This window comes from Zophobas morio, unplaced genomic scaffold (assembly GCF_036711695.1).
Source record: "Zophobas morio isolate AGI-343-1 ecotype UQ-CSIRO unplaced genomic scaffold, CSIRO_AGI_Zmor_V1 ptg001162l, whole genome shotgun sequence".
Taxonomy (NCBI): Eukaryota; Metazoa; Arthropoda; class Insecta; order Coleoptera; family Tenebrionidae; genus Zophobas; species Zophobas morio.
This window is the reverse complement of record NW_026973262.1, coordinates 4573-30965: the sequence shown is the minus strand read 5'-3', so window position 1 is coordinate 30965 and position 26393 is coordinate 4573. Positions and strand designations below refer to the sequence as shown.

The window sequence follows — 26393 nt, the reverse complement described above, 5'->3', positions numbered from 1 at the left end:
CGAGCCCGTAGGGTATCTGAGTGGCTTAAAAGTACAAGAAAACACTTCAAAAGTGACGTTTCTGAAGAATTTTAACAGTTTTCTTGTATCTACGAACGCCAGAATGCATAAAATTGACCTAAACGTCTCCTTTTCCTATTCTGAGTCGATTCTGCATGCTTTAAGTGTGTTTGGTGGCTCAGAACCATCAAAAAACGTTGAAATATAGTTCAAATTCAATAAAAATCGACAAAAATACAGTTTCTAGCTAAAATTTGATGGTTTCGTTGCACTTTCCGAGCCCGTAGGGTATCTGAGTGGCTTAAAAGTACAAGAAAACACTTCAAAAGTGACGTTTCTGAAGAATTTTAACAGTTTTCTTGTATCTACGAACGCCAGAATGCATAAAATTGACCTAAACGTCTCCTTTTCCTATTCTGAGTCGATTCTGCATGCTTTAAGTGTGTTTGGTGGCTCAGAACCATCAAAAAACGTTGAAATATAGTTCAAATTCAATAAAAATCGACAAAAATACAGTTTCTAGCTAAAATTTGATGGTTTCGTTGCACTTTCCGAGCCCGTAGGGTATCTGAGTGGCTTAAAAGTACAAGAAAACACTTCAAAAGTGACGTTTCTGAAGAATTTTAACAGTTTTCTTGTATCTACGAACGCCAGAATGCATAAAATTGACCTAAACGTCTCCTTTTCCTATTCTGAGTCGATTCTGCATGCTTTAAGTGTGTTTGGTGGCTCAGAACCATCAAAAAACGTTGAAATATAGTTCAAATTCAATAAAAATCGACAAAAATACAGTTTCTAGCTAAAATTTGATGGTTTCGTTGCACTTTCCGAGCCCGTAGGGTATCTGAGTGGCTTAAAAGTACAAGAAAACACTTCAAAAGTGACGTTTCTGAAGAATTTTAACAGTTTTCTTGTATCTACGAACGCCAGAATGCATAAAATTGACCTAAACGTCTCCTTTTATTATTATTATTCTTATATATTCGACAGGGCGAACCCCATTTATGGAATATATTTCTGTTTAATTCAAACCGATTCAAACTTTAATTTCTTAATGGTACACATATTTGTATTAAAAATGTCTACCTGACGGTTAAGCCAGTTACCTATGTAACACAATCTGTACACGGGTGAAAACTTCAGAACATTCGTTCTAGGTGTTGGTAACGCAAATAACTCCGGTTTTCTAGATATAAGTAATCTAGGACTTCCATTAAAACATATTCTTCTCAATATGTCATGACAATCTAATCTGTTATTAACAACCTTATAAATAGTGAGTGCCAAAAATAATTTGTTACGGTTTTCTAATGCTGTCATAGAATATCTCTCCAAAAGCATAATTTGTGGAAATCCAACTGGAGGATACGTTCTCTCCTCTCTAAAATACAGATATTTAAGGAATCTACGCTGCACCTTTTCAATATTGTTTATATGTATATTATAGTAAGGGAACCAGACCACATTTGCGTATTCCATTTTGGTTCTTACCAGTGCAATAAAAAGGGAAATTAACGTATTTGTATTCACAAAATCCTTTGAATTTCTGAGTATGTAGCCAAGGGACCTAAAGCACGCAGAGACTATATAATCGAAGTGAGCAATAAAAGACAATTTACTGTCAAACTTAACTCCTAAGTCATGAACAATGTTTGGTCTCGAGACTAACTCACCGAATATGCTGTAATCAAAATAGATAGAATTTTTCATTTTAGAGAAAGACATAACGTAGCATTTTGTTTTATTGACTGGCAATTCATTAACTTTGCACCAATTTAAGACTTGATTTAGGTTGCCATGTAACTTCACACAATCTGCCGTTGACTTCACTTTTGTGAATATTTTTAAATCGTCAGCATATAGTAAATAATCAACATTCAGGATGTGACTTATATCATTGATAAACACGGAAAACAGAAGTGGCCCCAACACCGACCCCTGTGGCACTCCAGAAGTTGGAAATACATCCTTTGATGAGCATCCACTGCAATAGACAAACTGTTTCCTAGCACAAAGATAAGAGTGAAAAACCTTAAGTAGCGCTGGTGAGAATCCAATGACACCAAGTTTATACAACAAAATATTGTGACTTATTTTGTCAAAGGCTTTCGAAAAGTCCATGTAAATGACATCCGTCTGACCGCCCTCATCAATCCTTTTCCTATTCTGAGTCGATTCTGCATGCTTTAAGTGTGTTTGGTGGCTCAGAACCATCAAAAAACGTTGAAATATAGTTCAAATTCAATAAAAATCGACAAAAATACAGTTTCTAGCTAAAATTTGATGGTTTCGTTGCACTTTCCGAGCCCGTAGGGTATCTGAGTGGCTTAAAAGTACAAGAAAACACTTCAAAAGTGACGTTTCTGAAGAATTTTAACAGTTTTCTTGTATCTACGAACGCCAGAATGCATAAAATTGACCTAAACGTCTCCTTTTCCTATTCTGAGTCGATTCTGCATGCTTTAAGTGTGTTTGGTGGCTCAGAACCATCAAAAAACGTTGAAATATAGTTCAAATTCAATAAAAATCGACAAAAATACAGTTTCTAGCTAAAATTTGATGGTTTCGTTGCACTTTCCGAGCCCGTAGGGTATCTGAGTGGCTTAAAAGTACAAGAAAACACTTCAAAAGTGACGTTTCTGAAGAATTTTAACAGTTTTCTTGTATCTACGAACGCCAGAATGCATAAAATTGACCTAAACGTCTCCTTTTCCTATTCTGAGTCGATTCTGCATGCTTTAAGTGTGTTTGGTGGCTCAGAACCATCAAAAAACGTTGAAATATAGTTCAAATTCAATAAAAATCGACAAAAATACAGTTTCTAGCTAAAATTTGATGGTTTCGTTGCACTTTCCGAGCCCGTAGGGTATCTGAGTGGCTTAAAAGTACAAGAAAACACTTCAAAAGTGACGTTTCTGAAGAATTTTAACAGTTTTCTTGTATCTACGAACGCCAGAATGCATAAAATTGACCTAAACGTCTCCTTTTCCTATTCTGAGTCGATTCTGCATGCTTTAAGTGTGTTTGGTGGCTCAGAACCATCAAAAAACGTTGAAATATAGTTCAAATTCAATAAAAATCGACAAAAATACAGTTTCTAGCTAAAATTTGATGGTTTCGTTGCACTTTCCGAGCCCGTAGGGTATCTGAGTGGCTTAAAAGTACAAGAAAACACTTCAAAAGTGACGGTTCTGAAGTGTTTTCTTGTACTTTTAAGCCACTCAGATACCCTACGGGCTCGGAAAGTGCAACGAAACCATCAAATTTTAGCTAGAAACTGTATTTTTGTCGATTTTTATTGAATTTGAACTATATTTCAACGTTTTTTGATGGTTCTGAGCCACCAAACACACTTAAAGCATGCAGAATCGACTCAGAATAGGAAAAGGAGACGTTTAGGTCAATTTTATGCATTCTGGCGTTCGTAGATACAAGAAAACCGTTAAAATTCTTCAGAAACGTCACTTTTGAAGTGTTTTCTTGTACTTTTAAGCCACTCAGATACCCTACGGGCTCGGAAAGTGCAACGAAACCATCAAATTTTAGCTAGAAACTGTATTTTTGTCGATTTTTATTGAATTTGAACTATATTTCAACGTTTTTTGATGGTTCTGAGCCACCAAACACACTTAAAGCATGCAGAATCGACTCAGAATAGGAAAAGGAGACGTTTAGGTCAATTTTATGCATTCTGGCGTTCGTAGATACAAGAAAACTGTTAAAATTCTTCAGAAACGTCACTTTTGAAGTGTTTTCTTGTACTTTTAAGCCACTCAGATACCCTACGGGCTCGGAAAGTGCAACGAAACCATCAAATTTTAGCTAGAAACTGTATTTTTGTCGATTTTTATTGAATTTGAACTATATTTCAACGTTTTTTGATGGTTCTGAGCCACCAAACACACTTAAAGCATGCAGAATCGACTCAGAATAGCAAAAAGGAGACGTTTAGGTCAATTTTATGCATTCTGGCGTTCGTAGATACAAGAAAACTGTTAAAATTCTTCAGAAACGTCACTTTTGAAGTGTTTTCTTGTACTTTTAAGCCACTCAGATACCCTACGGGCTCGGAAAGTGCAACGAAACCATCAAATTTTAGCTAGAAACTGTATTTTTGTCGATTTTTATTGAATTTGAACTATATTTCAACGTTTTTTGATGGTTCTGAGCCACCAAACACACTTAAAGCATGCAGAATCGACTCAGAATAGGAAAAGGAGACGTTTAGGTCAATTTTATGCATTCTGGCGTTCGTAGATACAAGAAAACTGTTAAAATTCTTCAGAAACGTCACTTTTGAAGTGTTTTCTTGTACTTTTAAGCCACTCAGATACCCTACGGGCTCGGAAAGTGCAACGAAACCATCAAATTTTAGCTAGAAACTGTATTTTTGTCGATTTTTATTGAATTTGAACTATATTTCAACGTTTTTTGATGGTTCTGAGCCACCAAACACACTTAAAGCATGCAGAATCGACTCAGAATAGGAAAAGGAGACGTTTAGGTCAATTTTATGCATTCTGGCGTTCGTAGATACAAGAAAACTGTTAAAATTCTTCAGAAACGTCACTTTTGAAGTGTTTTCTTGTACTTTTAAGCCACTCAGATACCCTACGGGCTCGGAAAGTGCAACGAAACCATCAAATTTTAGCTAGAAACTGTATTTTTGTCGATTTTTATTGAATTTGAACTATATTTCAACGTTTTTTGATGGTTCTGAGCCACCAAACACACTTAAAGCATGCAGAATCGACTCAGAATAGGAAAAGGAGACGTTTAGGTCAATTTTATGCATTCTGGCGTTCGTAGATACAAGAAAACTGTTAAAATTCTTATGAAACGTCACTTTTGAAGTGTTTTCTTGTACTTTTAAGCCACTCAGATACCCAACGGGCTCGGAAAGTGCAACGAAACCATCAAATTTTAGCTAGAAACTGTATTTTTGTCGATTTTTATTGAATTTGAACTATATTTCAACGTTTTTTGATGGTTCTGAGCCACCAAACACACTTAAAGCATGCAGAATCGACTCAGAATAGGAAAAGGAGACGTTTAGGTCAATTTTATGCATTCTGGCGTTCGTAGATACAAGAAAACTGTTAAAATTCTTCAGAAACGTCACTTTTGAAGTGTTTTCTTGTACTTTTAAGCCACTCAGATACCCTACGGGCTCGGAAAGTGCAACGAAACCATCAAATTTTAGCTAGAAACTGTATTTTTGTCGATTTTTATTGAATTTGAACTATATTTCAACGTTTTTTGATGGTTCTGAGCCACCAAACACACTTAAAGCATGCAGAATCGACTCGAATAGGAAAAGGAGACGTTTAGGTCAATTTTATGCATTCTGGCGTTCGTAGATACAAGAAAACTGTTAAAATTCTTCAGAAACGTCACTTTTGAAGTGTTTTCTTGTACTTTTAAGCCACTCAGATACCCTACGGGCTCGGAAAGTGCAACGAAACCATCAAATTTTAGCTAGAAACTGTATTTTTGTCGATTTTTATTGAATTTGAACTATATTTCAACGTTTTTTGATGGTTCTGAGCCACCAAACACACTTAAAGCATGCAGAATCGACTCAGAATAGGAAAAGGAGACGTTTAGGTCAATTTTATGCATTCTGGCGTTCGTAGATACAAGAAAACTGTTAAAATTCTTCAGAAACGTCACTTTTGAAGTGTTTTCTTGTACTTTTAAGCCACTCAGATACCCTACGGGCTCGGAAAGTGCAACGAAACCATCAAATTTTAGCTAGAAACTGTATTTTTGTCGATTTTTATTGAATTTGAACTATATTTCAACGTTTTTTGATGGTTCTGAACCACCAAACACTCTTAAAGCATGCAGAATCGACTCAGAATAGGAAAAGGAGACGTTTAGGTCAATTTTATGCATTCTGGCGTTCGTAGATACAAGAAAACTGTTAAAATTCTTCAGAAACGTCACTTTTGAAGTGTTTTCTTGTACTTTTAAGCCACTCAGATACCCTACGGGCTCGGAAAGTGCAACGAAACCATCAAATTTTAGCTAGAAACTGTATTTTTGTCGATTTTTATTGAATTTGAACTATATTTCAACGTTTTTTGATGGTTCTGAGCCACCAAACACACTTAAAGCATGCAGAATCGACTCAGAATAGGAAAAGGAGACGTTTAGGTCAATTTTTTGCATTCTGGCGTTCGTAGATACAAGAAAACTGTTAAAATTCTTCAGAAACGTCACTTTTGAAGTGTTTTCTTGTACTTTTAAGCCACTCAGATACCCTACGGGATCGGAAAGTGCAACGAAACCATCAAATTTTAGCTAGAAACTGTATTTTTGTCGATTTTTATTGAATTTGAACTATATTTCAACGTTTTTTGATGGTTCTGAGCCACCAAACACACTTAAAGCATGCAGAATCGACTCAGAATAGGAAAAGGAGACGTTTAGGTCAATTTTATGCATTCTGGCGTTCGTAGATACAAGAAAACTGTTAAAATTCTTAAGAAACGTCACTTTTGAAGTGTTTTCTTGTACTTTTAAGCCACTCAGATACCCTACGGGCTCGGAAAGTGCAACGAAACCATCAAATTTTAGCTAGAAACTGTATTTTTGTCGATTTTTATTGAATTTGAACTATATTTCAACGTTTTTTGATGGTTCTGGGCCACCAAACACACTTAAAGCATTCAGAATCGACTCAGAATAGGAAAAGGAGACGTTTAGGTCAATTTTATGCATTCTGGCGTTCGTAGATACAAGAAAACTGTTAAAATTCTTCAGAAACGTCACTTTTGAAGTGTTTTCTTGTACTTTTAAGCCACTCAGATACCCTACGGGCTCGGAAAGTGCAACGAAACCATCAAATTTTAGCTAGAAACTGTATTTTTGTCGATTTTTATTGAATTTGAACTATATTTCAACGTTTTTTGATGGTTCTGAGCCACCAAACACACTTAAAGCATGCAGAATCGACTCAGAATAGGAAAAGGAGACGTTTGGGTCAATTTTATGCATTCTGGCGTTCGTAGATACTAGAAAACTGTTAAAATTCTTCAGAAACGTCACTTTTGAAGTGTTTTCTTGTACTTTTAAGCCACTCAGATACCCTACGGGCTCGGAAAGTGCAACGAAACCATCAAATTTTAGCTAGAAACTGTATTTTTGTCGATTTTTATTGAATTTGAACTATATTTCAACGTTTTTTGATGGTTCTGAACCACCAAACACACTTAAAGCATGCAGAATCGACTCAGAATAGGAAAAGGAGACGTTTATGTCAATTTTATGCATTCTGGCGTTCGTAGATACAAGAAAACTGTTAAAATTCTTCAGAAACGTCACTTTTGAAGTGTTTTCTTGTACTTTTAAGCCACTCAGATACCCTACGGACTCGGAAAGTCCAACGAAACCATCAAATTTTAGCTAGAAACTGTATTTTTGTCGATTTTTATTGAATTTGAACTATATTTCAACGTTTTTTGATGGTTCTGAGCCACCAAACACACTTAAAGCATGCAGAATCGACTCAGAATAGGAAAAGGAGACGTTTAGGTCAATTTTATGCATTCTGGCGTTCGTAGATACAAGAAAACTGTTAAAATTCTTCAGAAACGTCACTTTTGAAGTGTTTTCTTGTACTTTTAAGCCACTCAGATACCCTACGGCCTCGGAAAGTGCAACGAAACCATCAAATTTTAGCTAGAAACTGTATTTTTGTCGATTTTTATTGAATTTGAACTATATTTCAACGTTTTTTGATGGTTCTGAGCCACCAAACACACTTAAAGCATGCAGAATCGACTCAGAATAGGAAAAGGAGATGTTTAGGTCAATTTTATGCATTCTGGCGTTCGTAGATACAAGAAAACTGTTAAAATTCTTCAGAAACGTCACTTTTGAAGTGTTTTCTTGTACTTTTAAGCCACTCAGATACCCTACGGGCTCGGAAAGTGCAACGAAACCATCAAATTTTAGCTAGAAACTGTATTTTTGTCGATTTTTATTGAATTTGAACTATATTTCAACGTTTTTTGATGGTTCTGAGCCACCAAACACACTTAAAGCATGCAGAATCGACTCAGAATAGGAAAAGGAGACGTTTAGGTCAATTTTATGCATTCTGGCGTTCGTAGATACAAGAAAACTGTTAAAATTCTTCAGAAACGTCACTTTTGAAGTGTTTTCTTGTACTTTTAAGCCACTCAGATACCCTACGGGCTCGGAAAGTGCAACGAAACCATCAAATTTTAGCTAGAAACTGTATTTTTGTCGATTTTTTTGAATTTGAACTATATTTCAACGTTTTTTGATGGTTCTGAGCCACCAAACACACTTAAAGCATGCAGAATCGACTCAGAATAGGAAAAGGAGACGTTTAGGTCAATTTTATGCATTCTGGCGTTCGTAGATACAAGAAAACTGTTAAAATTCTTCAGAAACGTCACTTTTGAAGTGTTTTCTTGTACTTTTAAGCCACTCAGATACCCTATGGGCTCGGAAAGTGCAACGAAACCATCAAATTTTAGCTAGAAACTGTATTTTTGTCGATAATTATTGAATTTGAACTATATTTCAACGTTTTTTGATGGTTCTGAGCCACCAAACACACTTAAAGCATACAGAATCGACTCAGAATAGGAAAAGGAGACGTTTAGGTCAATTTTATGCATTCTGGCGTTCGTAGATACAAGAAAACTGTTAAAATTCTTCAGAAACGTCACTTTTGAAGTGTTTTCTTGTACTTTTAAGCCACTCAGATACCTTACGGGCTCGGAAAGTGCAACGAAACCATCAAATTTTAGCTAGAAACTGTATTTTTGTCGATTTTTATTGAATTTGAGCTATATTTCAACGTTTTTTGATGGTTCTGAGCCACCAAACACACTTAAAGCATACAGAATCGACTCAGAATAGGAAAAGGAGACATTTAGGTCAATTTTATGCATTCTGGCGTTCGTAGATACAAGAAAACTGTTAAAATTCTTCAGAAACGTCACTTTTGAAGTGTTTTCTTGTACTTTTAAGCCACTCAGATACCCAACGGGCTCGGAAAGTGCAACGAAACCATCAAATTTTAGCTAGAAACTGTATTTTTGTCGATTTTTATTGAATTTGAACTATATTTCAACGTTTTTTGATGGTTCTGAGCCACCAAACACACTTAAAGCATGCAGAATCGACTCAGAATAGGAAAAGGAGACGTTTAGGTCAATTTTATGCATTCTGGCGTTCGTAGATACAAGAAAACTGTTACAATTCTTCAGAAACGTCACTTTTGAAGTGTTTTCTTGTACTTTTAAGCCACTCAGATACCCTACGGGCTCGGAAAGTGCAACGAAACCATCAAATTTTAGCTAGAAACTGTATTTTTGTCGATTTTTATTGAATTTGAACTATATTTCAACGTTTTTTGATGGTTCTGAGCCACCAAACACACTTAAAGCATGCAGAATCGACTCAGAATTGGAAAAGGAGACGTTTAGGTCAATTTTATGCATTCTGGCGTTCGTAGATACAAGAAAACTGTTAAAATTCTTCTGAAACGTCACTTTTGAAGTGTTTTCTTGTACTTTTAAGCCACTCAGATACCCTACGGGCTCGGAAAGTGCAACGAAACCATCAAATTTTAGCTAGAAACTGTATTTTTGTCGATTTTTATTGAATTTGAACTATATTTCAACGTTTTTTGATGGTTCTGAGCCACCAAACACACTTAAAGCATGCAGAATCGACTCAGAATAGGAAAAGGAGACGTTTAGGTCAATTTTATGCATTCTGGCGTTCGTAGATACAAGAAAACTGTTAAAATTCTTCAGAAACGTCACTTTTGAAGTGTTTTCTTGTACTTTTAAGCCACTCAGATACCCTACGGGCTCGGAAAGTGCAACGAAACCATCAAATTTTAGCTAGAAACTGTATTTTTGTCGATTTTTATTGAATTTGAACTATATTTCAACGTTTTTTGATGGTTCTGAGCCACCAAGCACACTTAAAGCATGCAGAATCGACTCAGAATAGGAAAAGGAGACGTTTAGGTCAATTTTATGCATTCTGGCGTTCGTAGATACAAGAAAACTGTTAAAATTCTTCAGAAACGTCACTTTTGAAGTGTTTTCTTGTACTTTTAAGCCACTCAGATACCCTACGGGCTCGGAAAGTGCAACGAAACCATCAAATTTTAGCTAGAAACTGTATTTTTGTCGATTTTTATTGAATTTGAACTATATTTCAACGTTTTTTGATGGTTCTGAGCCACCAAACACACTTAAAGCATGCAGAATCGACTCAGAATAGGAAAAGGAGAGGTTTAGGTCAATTTTATGCATTCTGGCTTTCGTAGATACAAGAAAACTGTTAAAATTCTTCAGAAACGTCACTTTTGAAGTGTTTTCTTGTACTTTTAAGCCACTCAGATACCCTACGGGCTCGGAAAGTGCAACGAAACCATCAAATTTTAGCTAGAAACTGTATTTTTGTCGATTTTTATTGAATTTGAACTATATTTCAACGTTTTTTGATGGTTCTGAGCCACCAAACACACTTAAAGCATGCAGAATCGTCTCAGAATAGGAAAAGGAGACGTTTAGGTCAATTTTATGCATTCTGGCGTTCGTAGATACAAGAAAACTGTTAAAATTCTTCAGAAACGTCACTTTTGAAGTGTTTTCTTGTACTTTTAAGCCACTCAGATACCCTACGGGCTCGGAAAGTGCAACGAAACCATCAAATTTTAGCTAGAAACTGTATTTTTGTCGATTTTTATTAAATTTGAACTATATTTCAACGTTTTTTGATGGTTCTGAGCCACCAAACACACTTAAAGCATGCAGAATCGACTCAGAATAGGAAAAGGAGACGTTTAGGTCAATTTTATGCATTCTGGCGTTCGTAGATACAAGAAAACTGTTAAAATTCTTCAGAAACGTCACTTTTGAAGTGTTTTCTTGTACTTTTAAGCCACTCAGATACCCTACGGGCTCGGAAAGTGCAACGAAACCATCAAATTTTAGCTAGAAACTGTATTTTTGTCGATTTTTATTGAATTTGAACTATATTTCAACGTTTTTTGATGGTTCTGAGCCACCAAACACACTTAAAGCATGCAGAATCGACTCAGAATAGGAAAAGGAGACGTTTAGGTCAATTTTATGCATTCTGGCGTTCGTAGATACAAGAAAACTGTTAAAATTCTTCAGAAACGTCACTTTTGAAGTGTTTTCTTGTACTTTTAAGCCACTCAGATACCCTACGGGCTCGGAAAGTGCAACGAAACCATCAAATTTTAGCTAGAAACTGTATTTTTGTCGATTTTTATTGAATTTGAACTATATTTCAACGTTTTTTGATGGTTCTGAGCCACCAAACACACTTAAAGCATGCAGAATCGACTCAGAATAGGAAAAGGAGACGTTTAGGTCAATTTTATGCATTCTGGCGTTCGTAGATACAAGAAAACTGTTAAAATTCTTCAGAAACGTCACTTTTGAAGTGTTTTCTTGTACTTTTAAGCCACTCAGATACCCTACGGGCTCGGAAAGTGCAACGAAACCATCAAATTTTAGCTAGAAACTGTATTTTTGTCGATTTTTATTGAATTTGAACTATATTTCAACGTTTTTTGATGGTTCTGAGCCACCAAACACACTTAAAGCATGCAGAATCGACTCAGAATAGGAAAAGGAGACGTTTAGGTCAATTTTATGCATTCTGGCGTTCGTAGATACAAGAAAACTGTTAAAATTCTTCAGAAACGTCACTTTTGAAGTGTTTTCTTGTACTTTTAAGCCACTCAGATACCCTACGGGCTCGGAAAGTGCAACGAAACCATCAAATTTTAGCTAGAAACTGTATTTTTGTCGATTTTTATTGAATTTGAACTATATTTCAACGTTTTTTGATGGTTCTGAACCACCAAACACTCTTAAAGCATGCAGAATCGACTCAGAATAGGAAAAGGAGACGTTTAGGTCAATTTTATGCATTCTGGCGTTCGTAGATACAAGAAAACTGTTAAAATTCTTCAGAAACGTCACTTTTGAAGTGTTTTCTTGTACTTTTAAGCCACTCAGATACCCTACGGGCTCGGAAAGTGCAACGAAACCATCAAATTTTAGCTAGAAACTGTATTTTTGTCGATTTTTATTGAATTTGAACTATATTTCAACGTTTTTTGATGGTTCTGAGCCACCAAACACACTTAAAGCATGCAGAATCGACTCAGAATAGGAAAAGGAGACGTTTAGGTCAATTTTTTGCATTCTGGCGTTCGTAGATACAAGAAAACTGTTAAAATTCTTCAGAAACGTCACTTTTGAAGTGTTTTCTTGTACTTTTAAGCCACTCAGATACCCTACGGGATCGGAAAGTGCAACGAAACCATCAAATTTTAGCTAGAAACTGTATTTTTGTCGATTTTTATTGAATTTGAACTATATTTCAACGTTTTTTGATGGTTCTGAGCCACCAAACACACTTATAGCATGCAGAATCGACTCAGAATAGGAAAAGGAGACGTTTAGGTCAATTTTATGCATTCTGGCGTTCGTAGATACAAGAAAACTGTTAAAATTCTTCAGAAACGTCACTTTTGAAGTGTTTTCTTGTACTTTTAAGCCACTCAGATACCCTACGGGCTCGGAAAGTGCAACGAAACCATCAAATTTTAGCTAGAAACTGTATTTTTGTCGATTTTTATTGAATTTGAACTATATTTCAACGTTTTTTGATGGTTCTGGGCCACCAAACACACTTAAAGCATTCAGAATCGACTCAGAATAGGAAAAGGAGACGTTTAGGTCAATTTTATGCATTCTGGCGTTCGTAGATACAAGAAAACTGTTAAAATTCTTCAGAAACGTCACTTTTGAAGTGTTTTCTTGTACTTTTAAGCCACTCAGATACCCTACGGGCTCGGAAAGTGCAACGAAACCATCAAATTTTAGCTAGAAACTGTATTTTTGTCGATTTTTATTGAATTTGAACTATATTTCAACGTTTTTTGATGGTTCTGAGCCACCAAACACACTTAAAGCATGCAGAATCGACTCAGAATAGGAAAAGGAGACGTTTGGGTCAATTTTATGCATTCTGGCGTTCGTAGATACTAGAAAACTGTTAAAATTCTTCAGAAACGTCACTTTTGAAGTGTTTTCTTGTACTTTTAAGCCACTCAGATACCCTACGGGCTCGGAAAGTGCAACGAAACCATCAAATTTTAGCTAGAAACTGTATTTTTGTCGATTTTTATTGAATTTGAACTATATTTCAACGTTTTTTGATGGTTCTGAACCACCAAACACACTTAAAGCATGCAGAATCGACTCAGAATAGGAAAAGGAGACGTTTATGTCAATTTTATGCATTCTGGCGTTCGTAGATACAAGAAAACTGTTAAAATTCTTCAGAAACGTCACTTTTGAAGTGTTTTCTTGTACTTTTAAGCCACTCAGATACCCTACGGACTCGGAAAGTCCAACGAAACCATCAAATTTTAGCTAGAAACTGTATTTTTGTCGATTTTTATTGAATTTGAACTATATTTCAACGTTTTTTGATGGTTCTGAGCCACCAAACACACTTAAAGCATGCAGAATCGACTCAGAATAGGAAAAGGAGACGTTTAGGTCAATTTTATGCATTCTGGCGTTCGTAGATACAAGAAAACTGTTAAAATTCTTCAGAAACGTCACTTTTGAAGTGTTTTCTTGTACTTTTAAGCCACTCAGATACCCTACGGCCTCGGAAAGTGCAACGAAACCATCAAATTTTAGCTAGAAACTGTATTTTTGTCGATTTTTATTGAATTTGAACTATATTTCAACGTTTTTTGATGGTTCTGAGCCACCAAACACACTTAAAGCATGCAGAATCGACTCAGAATAGGAAAAGGAGATGTTTAGGTCAATTTTATGCATTCTGGCGTTCGTAGATACAAGAAAACTGTTAAAATTCTTCAGAAACGTCACTTTTGAAGTGTTTTCTTGTACTTTTAAGCCACTCAGATACCCTACGGGCTCGGAAAGTGCAACGAAACCATCAAATTTTAGCTAGAAACTGTATTTTTGTCGATTTTTATTGAATTTGAACTATATTTCAACGTTTTTTGATGGTTCTGAGCCACCAAACACACTTAAAGCATGCAGAATCGACTCAGAATAGGAAAAGGAGACGTTTAGGTCAATTTTATGCATTCTGGCGTTCGTAGATACAAGAAAACTGTTAAAATTCTTCAGAAACGTCACTTTTGAAGTGTTTTCTTGTACTTTTAAGCCACTCAGATACCCTATGGGCTCGGAAAGTGCAACGAAACCATCAAATTTTAGCTAGAAACTGTATTTTTGTCGATAATTATTGAATTTGAACTATATTTCAACGTTTTTTGATGGTTCTGAGCCACCAAACACACTTAAAGCATACAGAATCGACTCAGAATAGGAAAAGGAGACGTTTAGGTCAATTTTATGCATTCTGGCGTTCGTAGATACAAGAAAACTGTTAAAATTCTTCAGAAACGTCACTTTTGAAGTGTTTTCTTGTACTTTTAAGCCACTCAGATACCTTACGGGCTCGGAAAGTGCAACGAAACCATCAAATTTTAGCTAGAAACTGTATTTTTGTCGATTTTTATTGAATTTGAGCTATATTTCAACGTTTTTTGATGGTTCTGAGCCACCAAACACACTTAAAGCATACAGAATCGACTCAGAATAGGAAAAGGAGACATTTAGGTCAATTTTATGCATTCTGGCGTTCGTAGATACAAGAAAACTGTTAAAATTCTTCAGAAACGTCACTTTTGAAGTGTTTTCTTGTACTTTTAAGCCACTCAGATACCCAACGGGCTCGGAAAGTGCAACGAAACCATCAAATTTTAGCTAGAAACTGTATTTTTGTCGATTTTTATTGAATTTGAACTATATTTCAACGTTTTTTGATGGTTCTGAGCCACCAAACACACTTAAAGCATGCAGAATCGACTCAGAATAGGAAAAGGAGACGTTTAGGTCAATTTTATGCATTCTGGCGTTCGTAGATACAAGAAAACTGTTACAATTCTTCAGAAACGTCACTTTTGAAGTGTTTTCTTGTACTTTTAAGCCACTCAGATACCCTACGGGCTCGGAAAGTGCAACGAAACCATCAAATTTTAGCTAGAAACTGTATTTTTGTCGATTTTTATTGAATTTGAACTATATTTCAACGTTTTTTGATGGTTCTGAGCCACCAAACACACTTAAAGCATGCAGAATCGACTCAGAATTGGAAAAGGAGACGTTTAGGTCAATTTTATGCATTCTGGCGTTCGTAGATACAAGAAAACTGTTAAAATTCTTCAGAAACGTCACTTTTGAAGTGTTTTCTTGTACTTTTAAGCCACTCAGATACCCTACGGGCTCGGAAAGTGCAACGAAACCATCAAATTTTAGCTAGAAACTGTATTTTTGTCGATTTTTATTGAATTTGAACTATATTTCAACGTTTTTTGATGGTTCTGAGCCACCAAACACACTTAAAGCATGCAGAATCGACTCAGAATAGGAAAAGGAGACGTTTAGGTCAATTTTATGCATTCTGGCGTTCGTAGATACAAGAAAACTGTTAAAATTCTTCAGAAACGTCACTTTTGAAGTGTTTTCTTGTACTTTTAAGCCACTCAGATACCCTACGGGCTCGGAAAGTGCAACGAAACCATCAAATTTTAGCTAGAAACTGTATTTTTGTCGATTTTTATTGAATTTGAACTATATTTCAACGTTTTTTGATGGTTCTGAGCCACCAAGCACACTTAAAGCATGCAGAATCGACTCAGAATAGGAAAAGGAGACGTTTAGGTCAATTTTATGCATTCTGGCGTTCGTAGATACAAGAAAACTGTTAAAATTCTTCAGAAACGTCACTTTTGAAGTGTTTTCTTGTACTTTTAAGCCACTCAGATACCCTACGGGCTCGGAAAGTGCAACGAAACCATCAAATTTTAGCTAGAAACTGTATTTTTGTCGATTTTTATTGAATTTGAACTATATTTCAACGTTTTTTGATGGTTCTGAGCCACCAAACACACTTAAAGCATGCAGAATCGACTCAGAATAGGAAAAGGAGAGGTTTAGGTCAATTTTATGCATTCTGGCTTTCGTAGATACAAGAAAACTGTTAAAATTCTTCAGAAACGTCACTTTTGAAGTGTTTTCTTGTACTTTTAAGCCACTCAGATACCCTACGGGCTCGGAAAGTGCAACGAAACCATCAAATTTTAGCTAGAAACTGTATTTTTGTCGATTTTTATTGAATTTGAACTATATTTCAACGTTTTTTGATGGTTCTGAGCCACCAAACACACTTAAAGCATGCAGAATCGACTCAGAATAGGAAAAGGAGACGTTTAGGTCAATTTTATGCATTCTGGCGTTCGTAGATACAAGAAAACTGTTAAAATTCTTCAGAAACGTCACTTTTGAAGTGTTTTCTTGTACTTTTAAGCCACTCAGATACCCTACGGGCTCGGAAAGTGCAACGAAACCATCAAATTTTAGCTAGAAACTGTATTTTTGTCGATTTTTATTAAATTTGAACTATATTTCAACGTTTTTTGATGGTTCTGAGCCACCAAACACACTTAAAGCATGCAGAATCGACTCAGAATAGGAAAAGGAGACGTTTAGGTCAATTTTATGCATTCTGGCGTTCGTAGATACAAGAAAACTGTTAAAATTCTTCAGAAACGTCACTTTTGAAGTGTTTTCTTGTACTTTTAAGCCACTCAGATACCCTACGGGCTCGGAAAGTGCAACGAAACCATCAAATTTTAGCTAGAAACTGTATTTTTGTCGATTTTTATTGAATTTGAACTATATTTCAACGTTTTTTGATGGTTCTGAGCCACCAAACACACTTAAAGCATGCAGAATCGACTCAGAATAGGAAAAGGAGACGTTTAGGTCAATTTTATGCATTCTGGCGTTCGTAGATACAAGAAAACTGTTAAAATTCTTCAGAAACGTCACTTTTGAAGTGTTTTCTTGTACTTTTAAGCCACTCAGATACCCTACGGGCTCGGAAAGTGCAACGAAACCATCAAATTTTAGCTAGAAACTGTATTTTTGTCGATTTTTATTGAATTTGAACTATATTTCGACGTTTTTTGATGGTTCTGAGCCACCAAGCACACTTAAAGCATGCAGAATCGACTCAGAATAGGAAAAGGAGACGTTTAGGTCAATTTTATGCATTCTGGCGTTCGTAGATACAAGAAAACTGTTAAAATTCTTCAGAAACGTCACTTTTGAAGTGTTTTCTTGTACTTTTAAGCCACTCAGATAACCTACGGGCTCGGAAAGTGCAACGAAACCATCAAATTTTAGCTAGAAACTGTGTTTTTGTCGATTTTTATTGAATTTGAACTATATTTCAACGTTTTTTGATGGTTCTGAGCCACCAAGCACACTTAAAGCATGCAGAATCGACTCAGAATAGGAAAAGGAGACATTTAGGTCAATTTTATGCATTCTGGCTTTCGTAGATACACGAAAACTGTTAAAATTCTTCAGAAACGTCACTTTTGAAGTGTTTTCTTGTACTTTTAAGCCACTCAGATACCCTACGGGCTCGGAAAGTGCAACGAAACCATCAAATTTTAGCTAGAAACTGTATTTTTGTCGATTTTTATTGAATTTGAACTATATTTCAACGTTTTTTGATGGTTCTGAGCCACCAAACACACTTAAAGCATGCAGAATCGTCTCCTTTTCCTATTCTGTGTCGATTCTGCATGCTTTAAGTGTGTTTGGAGGCTCAGAACCATCAAAAAACGTTGAAATATAGTTCAAATTCAATAAAAATCGACAAAAATACAGTTTCTAGCTAAAATTTGATGGTTTCGTTGCACTTTCCGAGCCCGTAGGGTATCTGAGTGGCTTAAAAGTACAAGAAAACACTTCAAAAGTGACGTTTCTGAAGAATTTTAACAGTTTTCTTGTATCTACGAACGCCAGAATGCATAAAATTGACCTAAACGTCTCCTTTTCCTATTCTGAGTCGATTCTGCATGCTTTAAGTGTGTTTGGTGGCTCAGAACCATCAAAAAACGTTGAAATATAGTTCAAATTCAATAAAAATCGACAAAAATACAGTTTCTAGCTAAAATTTGATGGTTTCGTTGCACTTTCCGAGCCCGTAGGGTATCTGAGTGGCTTAAAAGTACAAGAAAACACTTCAAAAGTGACGTTTCTGAAGAATTTTAACAGTTTTCTTGTATCTACGAACGCCAGAATGCATAACATTGACCTAAACGTCTCCTTTTCCTATTCTGAGTCGATTCTGCATGGTTTAAGTGTGTTTGGTGGCTCAGAACCATCAAAAAACGTTGAAATATAGTTCAAATTCAATAAAAATCGACAAAAATACAGTTTCTAGCTAAAATTTGATGGTTTCGTTGCACTTTCCGAGCCCGTTGGGTATCTGAGTGGCTTAAAAGTACAAGAAAACACTTCAAAAGTGACGTTTCTGAAGAATTTTAACAGTTTTCTTGTATCTACGAACGCCAGAATGCATAAAATTGACCTAAACGTCTCCTTTTCCTATTCTGAGTCGATTCTGCATGCTTTAAGTGTGTTTGGTGGCTCAGAACCATCAAAAAACATTGAAATATAGTTCAAATTCAATAAAAATCGACAAAAATACAGTTTCTAGCTAAAATTTGATGGTTTCGTTGCACTTTCCGAGCCCGTAGGGTATCTGAGTGGCTTAAAAGTACAAGAAAACACTTCAAAAGTGACGTTTCTGAAGAATTTTAACAGTTTTCTTGTATCTACGAACGCCAGAATGCATAAAATTGACCTAAACGTCTCCTTTTCCTATTCTGAGTCGATTCTGCATGCTTTAAGTGTGTTTGGTGGCTCAGAACCATCAAAAAACGTTGAAATATAGTTCAAATTCAATAAAAATCGACAAAAATACAGTTTCTAGCTAAAATTTGATGGTTTCGTTGCACTTTCCGAGCCCGTAGGGTATCTGAGTGGCTTAAAAGTACAAGAAAACACTTCAAAAGTGACGTTTCTGAAGAATTTTAACAGTTTTCTTGTATCTACGAACGCCAGAATGCATAAAATTGACCTAAACGTCTCCTTTTCCTATTCTGAGTCGATTCTGCATGCTTTAAGTGTGTTTGGTGGCTCAGAACCATCAAAAAACGTTGAAATATAGTTCAAATTCAATAAAAATCGACAAAAATACAGTTTCTAGCTAAAATTTGATGGTTTCTATATCTATATCTATATTTCAACGTTTTTTGATGGTTCTGAGCCACCAAACACACTTAAAGCATGCAGAATCGACTCAGAATAGGAAAAGGAGACGTTTAGGTCAATTTTATGCATTCTGGCGTTCGTAGATACAAGAAAACTGTTAAAATTCTTCAGAAACGTCACTTTTGAAGTGTTTTCTTGTACTTTTAAGCCACTCAGATACCCTACGGGCTCGGAAAGTGCAACGAAACCATCAAATTTTAGCTAGAAACTGTATTTTTGTCGATTTTTATTGAATTTGAACTATATTTCAACGTTTTTTGATGGTTCTGAGCCACCAAACACACTTAAAGCATGCAGAATCGACTCAGAATAGGAAAAGGAGACGTTTAGGTCAATTTTATGCATTCTGGCGTTCGTAGATACAAGAAAACTGTTAAAATTCTTCAGAAACGTCACTTTTGAAGTGTTTTCTTGTACTTTTAAGCCACTCAGATACCCTACGGTCTCGGAAAGTGCAACGAAACCATCAAATTTTAGCTAGAAACTGTATTTTTGTCGATTTTTATTGAATTTGAACTATATTTCAACGTTTTTTGATGGTTCTGAGCCACCAAACACACTTAAAGCATGCAGAATCGGCTCAGAATAGGAAAAGGAGACGTTTAGGTCAATTTTATGCATTCTGGCGTTCGTAGATACAAGAAAACTGTTAAAATTCTTCAGAAACGTCACTTTTGAAGTGTTTTCTTGTACTTTTAAGCCACTCAGATACCCTACGGGCTCGGAAAGTGCAACGAAACCATCAAATTTTAGCTAGAAACTGTATTTTTGTCGATTTTTATTGAATTTGAACTATATTTCAACGTTTTTTGATGGTTCTGAGCCACCAAACACACTTAAAGCATGCAAAATCGACTCAGAATAGGAAAAGGAGACGTTTAGGTCAATTTTATGCATTCTGGCGTTCGTAGATACAAGAAAACAGTTAAAATTCTTCAGAAACGTCACTTTTGAAGTGTTTTCTTGTACTTTTAAGCCACTCAGATACCCTACGGGCTCGGAAAGTGCAACGAAACCATCAAATTTTAGCTAGAAACTGTATTTTTGTCGATTTTTATTGAATTTGAACTATATTTCAACGTTTTTTGATGGTTCTGAGCCACCAAACACACTTAAAGCATGCAGAATCGACTCAGAATAGGAAAAGGAGACGTTTAGGTCAATTTTATGCATTCTGGCGTTCGTAGATACAAGAAAACTGTTAAAATTCTTCAGAAACGTCACTTTTGAAGTGTTTTCTTGTACTTTTAAGCCACTCAGATACCCTACGGGCTCGGAAAGTTGCAACGTAACCATCAAATTTTAGCTAGAAACTGTATTTTTGTCGATTTTTATTGAATTTGAACTATATTTCAACGTTTTTTGATGGTTCTGAGCCACCAAACACACTTAAAGCATGCAGAATCGACTCAGAATAGGAAAAGGAGACGTTTAGGTCAATTTTATGCATTCTGGCGTTCGTAGATACAAGAAAACTGTTAAAATTCTTCAGAAACGTCACTTTTGAAGTGTTTTCTTGTACTTTTAAGCCACTCAGATACCCTACGAGCTCGGAAAGTGCAACGAAACCTTCAAATTATAGCTAGAAACTGTATTTTTGTCGATTTTTATTGAATTTGAACTATATTTCAACGTTTTTTGATGGTTCTGAGCCACCAAACACACTTAAAGCATGCAGAATCGACTCAGAATAGGAAAAGGAGACGTTTAGGTCAATTTTATGCATTCTGGCGTTCGTAGATACAAGAAAACTGTTAAAATTCTTCAGAAACGTCACTTTTGAAGTGTTTTCTTGTACTTTTAAGCCACTCAGATACCCAACGGGCTCGGAAAGTGCAACGAAACCATCAAATTTTAGCTAGAAACTGTATTTTTGTCGATTTTTATTGAATTTGAACTATATTTCAACGTTTTTTGATGGTTCTGAGCCACCAAACACACTTAAAGCATGCAGAATCGACTCAGAATAGGAAAAGGAGACGTTTAGGTCAATTTTATGCATTCTGGCGTTCGTAGATACAAGAAAACTGTTAAAATTCTTCAGAAAAGTCACTTTTGAAGTGTTTTCTTGTACTTTTAAGCCACTCAGATACCCTACGGGCTCGGAAAGTGCAACGAAACCATCAAATTTTAGCTAGAAACTGTATTTTTGTCGATTTTTATTGAATTTGAACTATATTTCAACGTTTTTTGATGGTTCTGAGCCACCAAACACACTTAAAGCATGCAGAATCGACTCAGAATAGGAAAAGGAGACGTTTAGGTCAATTTTATGCATTCTGGCGTTCGTAAATACAAGAAAACTGTTAAAATTCTTCAGAAACGTCACTTTTGAAGTGTTTTCTTGTACTTTTAAGCCACTCAGATACCCTACGGGCTCGGAAAGTGCAACGAAACCATCAAATTTTAGCTAGAAACTGTATTTTTGTCGATTTTTATTGAATTTGAACTATATTTCAACGTTTTTTGATGGTTCTGAGCCACCAAACACACTTAAAGCATGCAGAATCGACTCAGAATAGGAAAAGGAGACGTTTAGGTCAATTTTATGCATTCTGGCGTTCGTAGATACAAGAAAACTGTTAAAATTCTTCAGAAACGTCACTTTTGAAGTGTTTTCTTGTACTTTTAAGCCACTCAGATACCCTACGGGCTCGGAAAGTGCAACGAAACCATCAAATTTTAGCTAGAAACTGTATTTTTGTCGATTTTTATTGAATTTGAACTATATTTCAACGTTTTTTGATGGTTCTGAGCCACCAAACACACTTAAAGCATGCAGAATCGACTCAGAATAGGAAAAGGAGACGTTTAGGTCAATTTTATGCATTCTGGCGTTCGTAGATACAAGAAAACTGTTAAAATTCTTCAGAAACGTCACTTTTGAAGTGTTTTCTTGTACTTTTAAGCCACTCAGATACCCTACGGCTCGGAAAGTGCAACGAAACCATCAAATTTTAGCTAGAAACTGTATTTTTGTCGATTTTTATTGAATTTGAACTATATTTCAATGTTTTTTGATGGTTCTGAGCCACCAAACACACTTAAAGCATGCAGAATCGACTCAGAATAGGAAAAGGAGACGTTTAGGTCAATTTTATGCATTCTGGCGTTCGTAGATACAAGAAAACTGTTAAAATTCTTCAGAAACGTCACTTTTGAAGTGTTTTCTTGTACTTTTAAGCCACTCAGATACCCTACGGGCTCGGAAAGTGCAACGAAACCATCAAATTTTAGCTAGAAACTGTATTTTTGTCGATTTTTATTGAATTTGAACTATATTTCAACGTTTTTTGATGGTTCTGAGTCACCAAACACACTTAAAGCACGCAGAATCGACTCAGAATAGGAAAAGGAGACGTTTAGGTCAATTTTATGCATTCTGGCGTTCGTAGATACAAGAAAACTGTTAAAATTCTTCAGAAACGTCACTTTTGAAGTGTTTTCTTGTACTTTTAAGCCACTCAGATACCCTACGGGCTCGGAAAGTGCAACGAAACCATCAAATTTTAGCTAGAAACTGTATTTTTGTCGATTTTTATTGAATTTGAACTATATTTCAACGTTTTTTGATGGTTCTGAGCCACCAAACACACTTAAAGCATGCAGAATCGACTCAGAATAGGAAAAGGAGACGTTTAGGTCAATTTTATGCATTCTGGCGTTCGTAGATACAAGAAAACTGTTAAAATTCTTCAGAAACGTCACTTTTGAAGTGTTTTCTTGTACTTTTAAGCCACTCAGATACCCTACGGGCTCGGAAAGTGCAACGAAACCATCTAATTTTAGCTAGAAACTGTATTTTTGTCGATTTTTATTGAATTTGAACTATATTTCAACGTTTTTGATGGTTCTGAGCCACCAAACACACTTAAAGCATGCAGAATCGACTCAGAATAGGAAAAGGAGACGTTTAGGTCAATTTTATGCATTCTGGCGTTCGTAGATACAAGAAAACTGTTAAAATTCTTCAGAAACGTCACTTTTGAAGTGTTTTCTTGTACTTTTAAGCCACTCAGATACCCTACGGGCTCGGAAAGTGCAACGAAACCATCAAATTTTAGCTAGAAACTGTATTTTTGTCGATTTTTATTGAATTTGAACTATATTTCAATGTTTTTTGATGGTTCTGAGCCACCAAACACACTTAAAGCATGCAGAATCGACTCAGAATAGGAAAAGGAGACGTTTAGGTCAATTTTATGCATTCTGGCGTTCGTAGATACAAGAAAACTGTTAAAATTCTTCAGAAACGTCACTTTTGAAGTGTTTTCTTGTACTTTTAAGCCACTCAGATACACTACGGGCTCGGAAAGTGCAACGAAACCATCAAATTTTAGCTAGAAACTGTATTTTTGTCGATTTTTATTGAATTTGAACTATATTTCAACGTTTTTTGATGGTTCTGAGCCACCAAACACACTTAAAGCATGCAGAATCGACTCAGAATAGGAAAAGGAGACGTTTAGGTCAAATTTATGCATTCTGGCGTTCGTAGATACAAGAAAACTGTTACAATTCTTCAGAAACGTCACTTTTGAAGTGTTTTCTTGTAATTTTAAGCCACTCAGATACCCTACGGGCTCGGAAAGTGCAACGAAACCATCAAATTTTAGCTAGAAACTGTATTTTTGTCGATTTTTATTGAATTTGAACTATATTTCAACGTTTTTTGATGGTTCTGAGCCACCAAACACACTTAAAGCATGCAGAATCGACTCAGAATAGGAAAAGGAGACGTTTAGGTCAATTTTATGCATTCTGGCGTTCGTAGATACAAGAAAACTGTTAAAATTCTTCAGAAACGTCACTTTTGAAGTGTTTTCTTGTACTTTTAAGCCACTCAGATACCCTACGGGCTCGGAAAGTGCAACGAAACCATCAAATTTTAGCTAGAAACTGTATTTTTGTCGATTTTTATTGAATTTGAACTATATTTCAATGTTTTTTGATGGTTCTGAGCCACCAAACACACTTAAAGCATGCAGAATCGACTCAGAATAGGAAAAGGAGACGTTTAGGTCAATTTTATGCATTCTGGCGTTCGTAGATACAAGAAAACTGTTAAAATTCTTCAGAAACGTCACTTTTGAAGTGTTTTCTTGTACTTTTAAGCCACTCAGATACCCTACGGGCTCGGAAAGTGCAACGAAACCATCAAATTTTAGCTAGAAACTGTATTTTTGTCGATTTTTATTGAATTTGAACTATATTTCAACGTTTTTTGATGGTTCTGAGCCGCCAAACACACTTAAAGCATGCAGAATCGACTCAGAATAGGAAAAGGAGACGTTTAGGTCAAATTTATGCATTCTGGCGTTCGTAGATACAAGAAAACTGTTACAATTCTTCAGAAACGTCACTTTTGAAGTGTTTTCTTGTAATTTTAAGCCACTCAGATACCCTACGGGCTCGGAAAGTGCAACGAAACCATCAAATTTTAGCTAGAAACTGTATTTTTGTCGATTTTTATTGAATTTGAACTATATTTCAAAGTTTTTTGATGGTTCTGAGCCACCAAACATACTTAAAGCATGCAGAATCGACTCAGAATAGGAAAAGGAGACGTTTAGGTCAATTTTATGCATTCTGGCGTTGGTAGATACAAGAAAACTGTTAAAATTCTTCAGAAACGTCACTTTTGAAGTGTTTTCTTGTACTTTTAAGCCACTCAGATACCCTACGGGCTCGGAAAGTGCAACGAAACCATCAAATTTTAGCTAGAAACTGTATTTTTGTCGATTTTTATTGAATTTGAACAATATTTCAACGTTTTTTGATGGTTCTGAGCCACCAAACACACTTAAAGCATGCAGAATCGACTCAGAATAGGAAAAGGAGACGTTTAGGTCAATTTTATGCATTCTGGCGTTCGTAGATACAAGAAAACTGTTAAAATTCTTCAGAAACGTCACTTTTGAAGTGTTTTCTTGTACTTTTAAGCCACTCAGATACCCTACGGGCTCGGAAAATGCAACGAAACCATCAAATTTTAGCTAGAAACTGTATTTTTGTCGATTTTTATTGAATTTGAACTATATTTCAACGTTTTTTGATGGTTCTGAGCCACCAAACACACTTAAAGCATGCAGAATCGACTCAGAATAGGAAAAGGAGACGTTTAGGTCAATTTTATGCATTCTGGCGTTCGTAGATACAAGAAAACTGTTAAAATTCTTCAGAAACGTCACTTTTGAAGTGTTTTCTTGTACTTTTAAGCCACTCAGATACCCTACGGGCTCGGAAAGTGCAACGAAACCATCAAATTTTAGCTAGAAACTGTATTTTTGTAGATTTTTATTGAATTTGAACTATATTTCAACGTTTTTTGATGGTTCTGAGCCACCAAACACACTTAAAGCATGCAGAATCGACTCAGAATAGGAAAAGGAGACGTTTAGGTCAATTTTATGCATTCTGGCGTTCGTAGATACAAGAAAACTGTTAAAATTCTTCAGAAACGTCACTTTTGAAGTGTTTTCTTGTACTTTTAAGCCACTCAGATACCCTACGGGCTCGGAAAGTGCAACGAAACCATCAAATTTTAGCTAGAAACTGTATTTTTGTCGATTTTTATTGAACTTGAACTATATTTCAACGTTTTTTGATGGTTCTGAGCCACCAAACACACTTAAAGCATGCAGAATCGACTCAGAATAGGAAAAGGAGACGTTTAGGTCAATTTTATGCATTCTGGCGTTCGTAGATACAAGAAAACTGTTAAAATTCTTCAGAAACGTCACTTTTGAAGTGTTTTCTTGTACTTTTAAGCCACTCAGATACCCTACGGGCTCGGAAAGTGCAACGAAACCATCAAATTTTAGCTAGAAACTGTATTTTTGTCGATTTTTATTGAATTTGAACTATATTTCAACGTTTTTTGATGGTTCTGAGCCACCAAACACACTTAAAGCATGCAGAATCGACTCAGAATAGGAAAAGGAGACGTTTAGGTCAATTTTATGCATTCTGGCGTTCGTAGATACAAGAAAACTGTTAAAATTCTTCAGAAATGTCACTTTTGAAGTGTTTTCTTGTACTTTTAAGCCACTCAGATACCCTACGGGATCGGAAAGTGCAACGAAACCATCAAATTTTAGCTAG

At 35.7% G+C, this 26393-nt stretch overlaps 1 protein-coding gene across 1 annotated transcript; it reads right to left on the bottom strand.

Annotated features, from left to right (window-relative positions):
• Positions 1-1106: 1106 nt before the first annotated feature.
• Positions 1107-1479, bottom strand: LOC135122372 (uncharacterized; the record flags this gene model as incomplete). The annotated part of the gene is made up of 1 exon (XM_064046551.1): positions 1107-1479. A coding segment is annotated over exon 1 (373 nt), but the record flags the coding sequence as incomplete, so codon positions are not given.
• Between the last annotated feature and the right edge of the window lie 24914 nt (positions 1480-26393).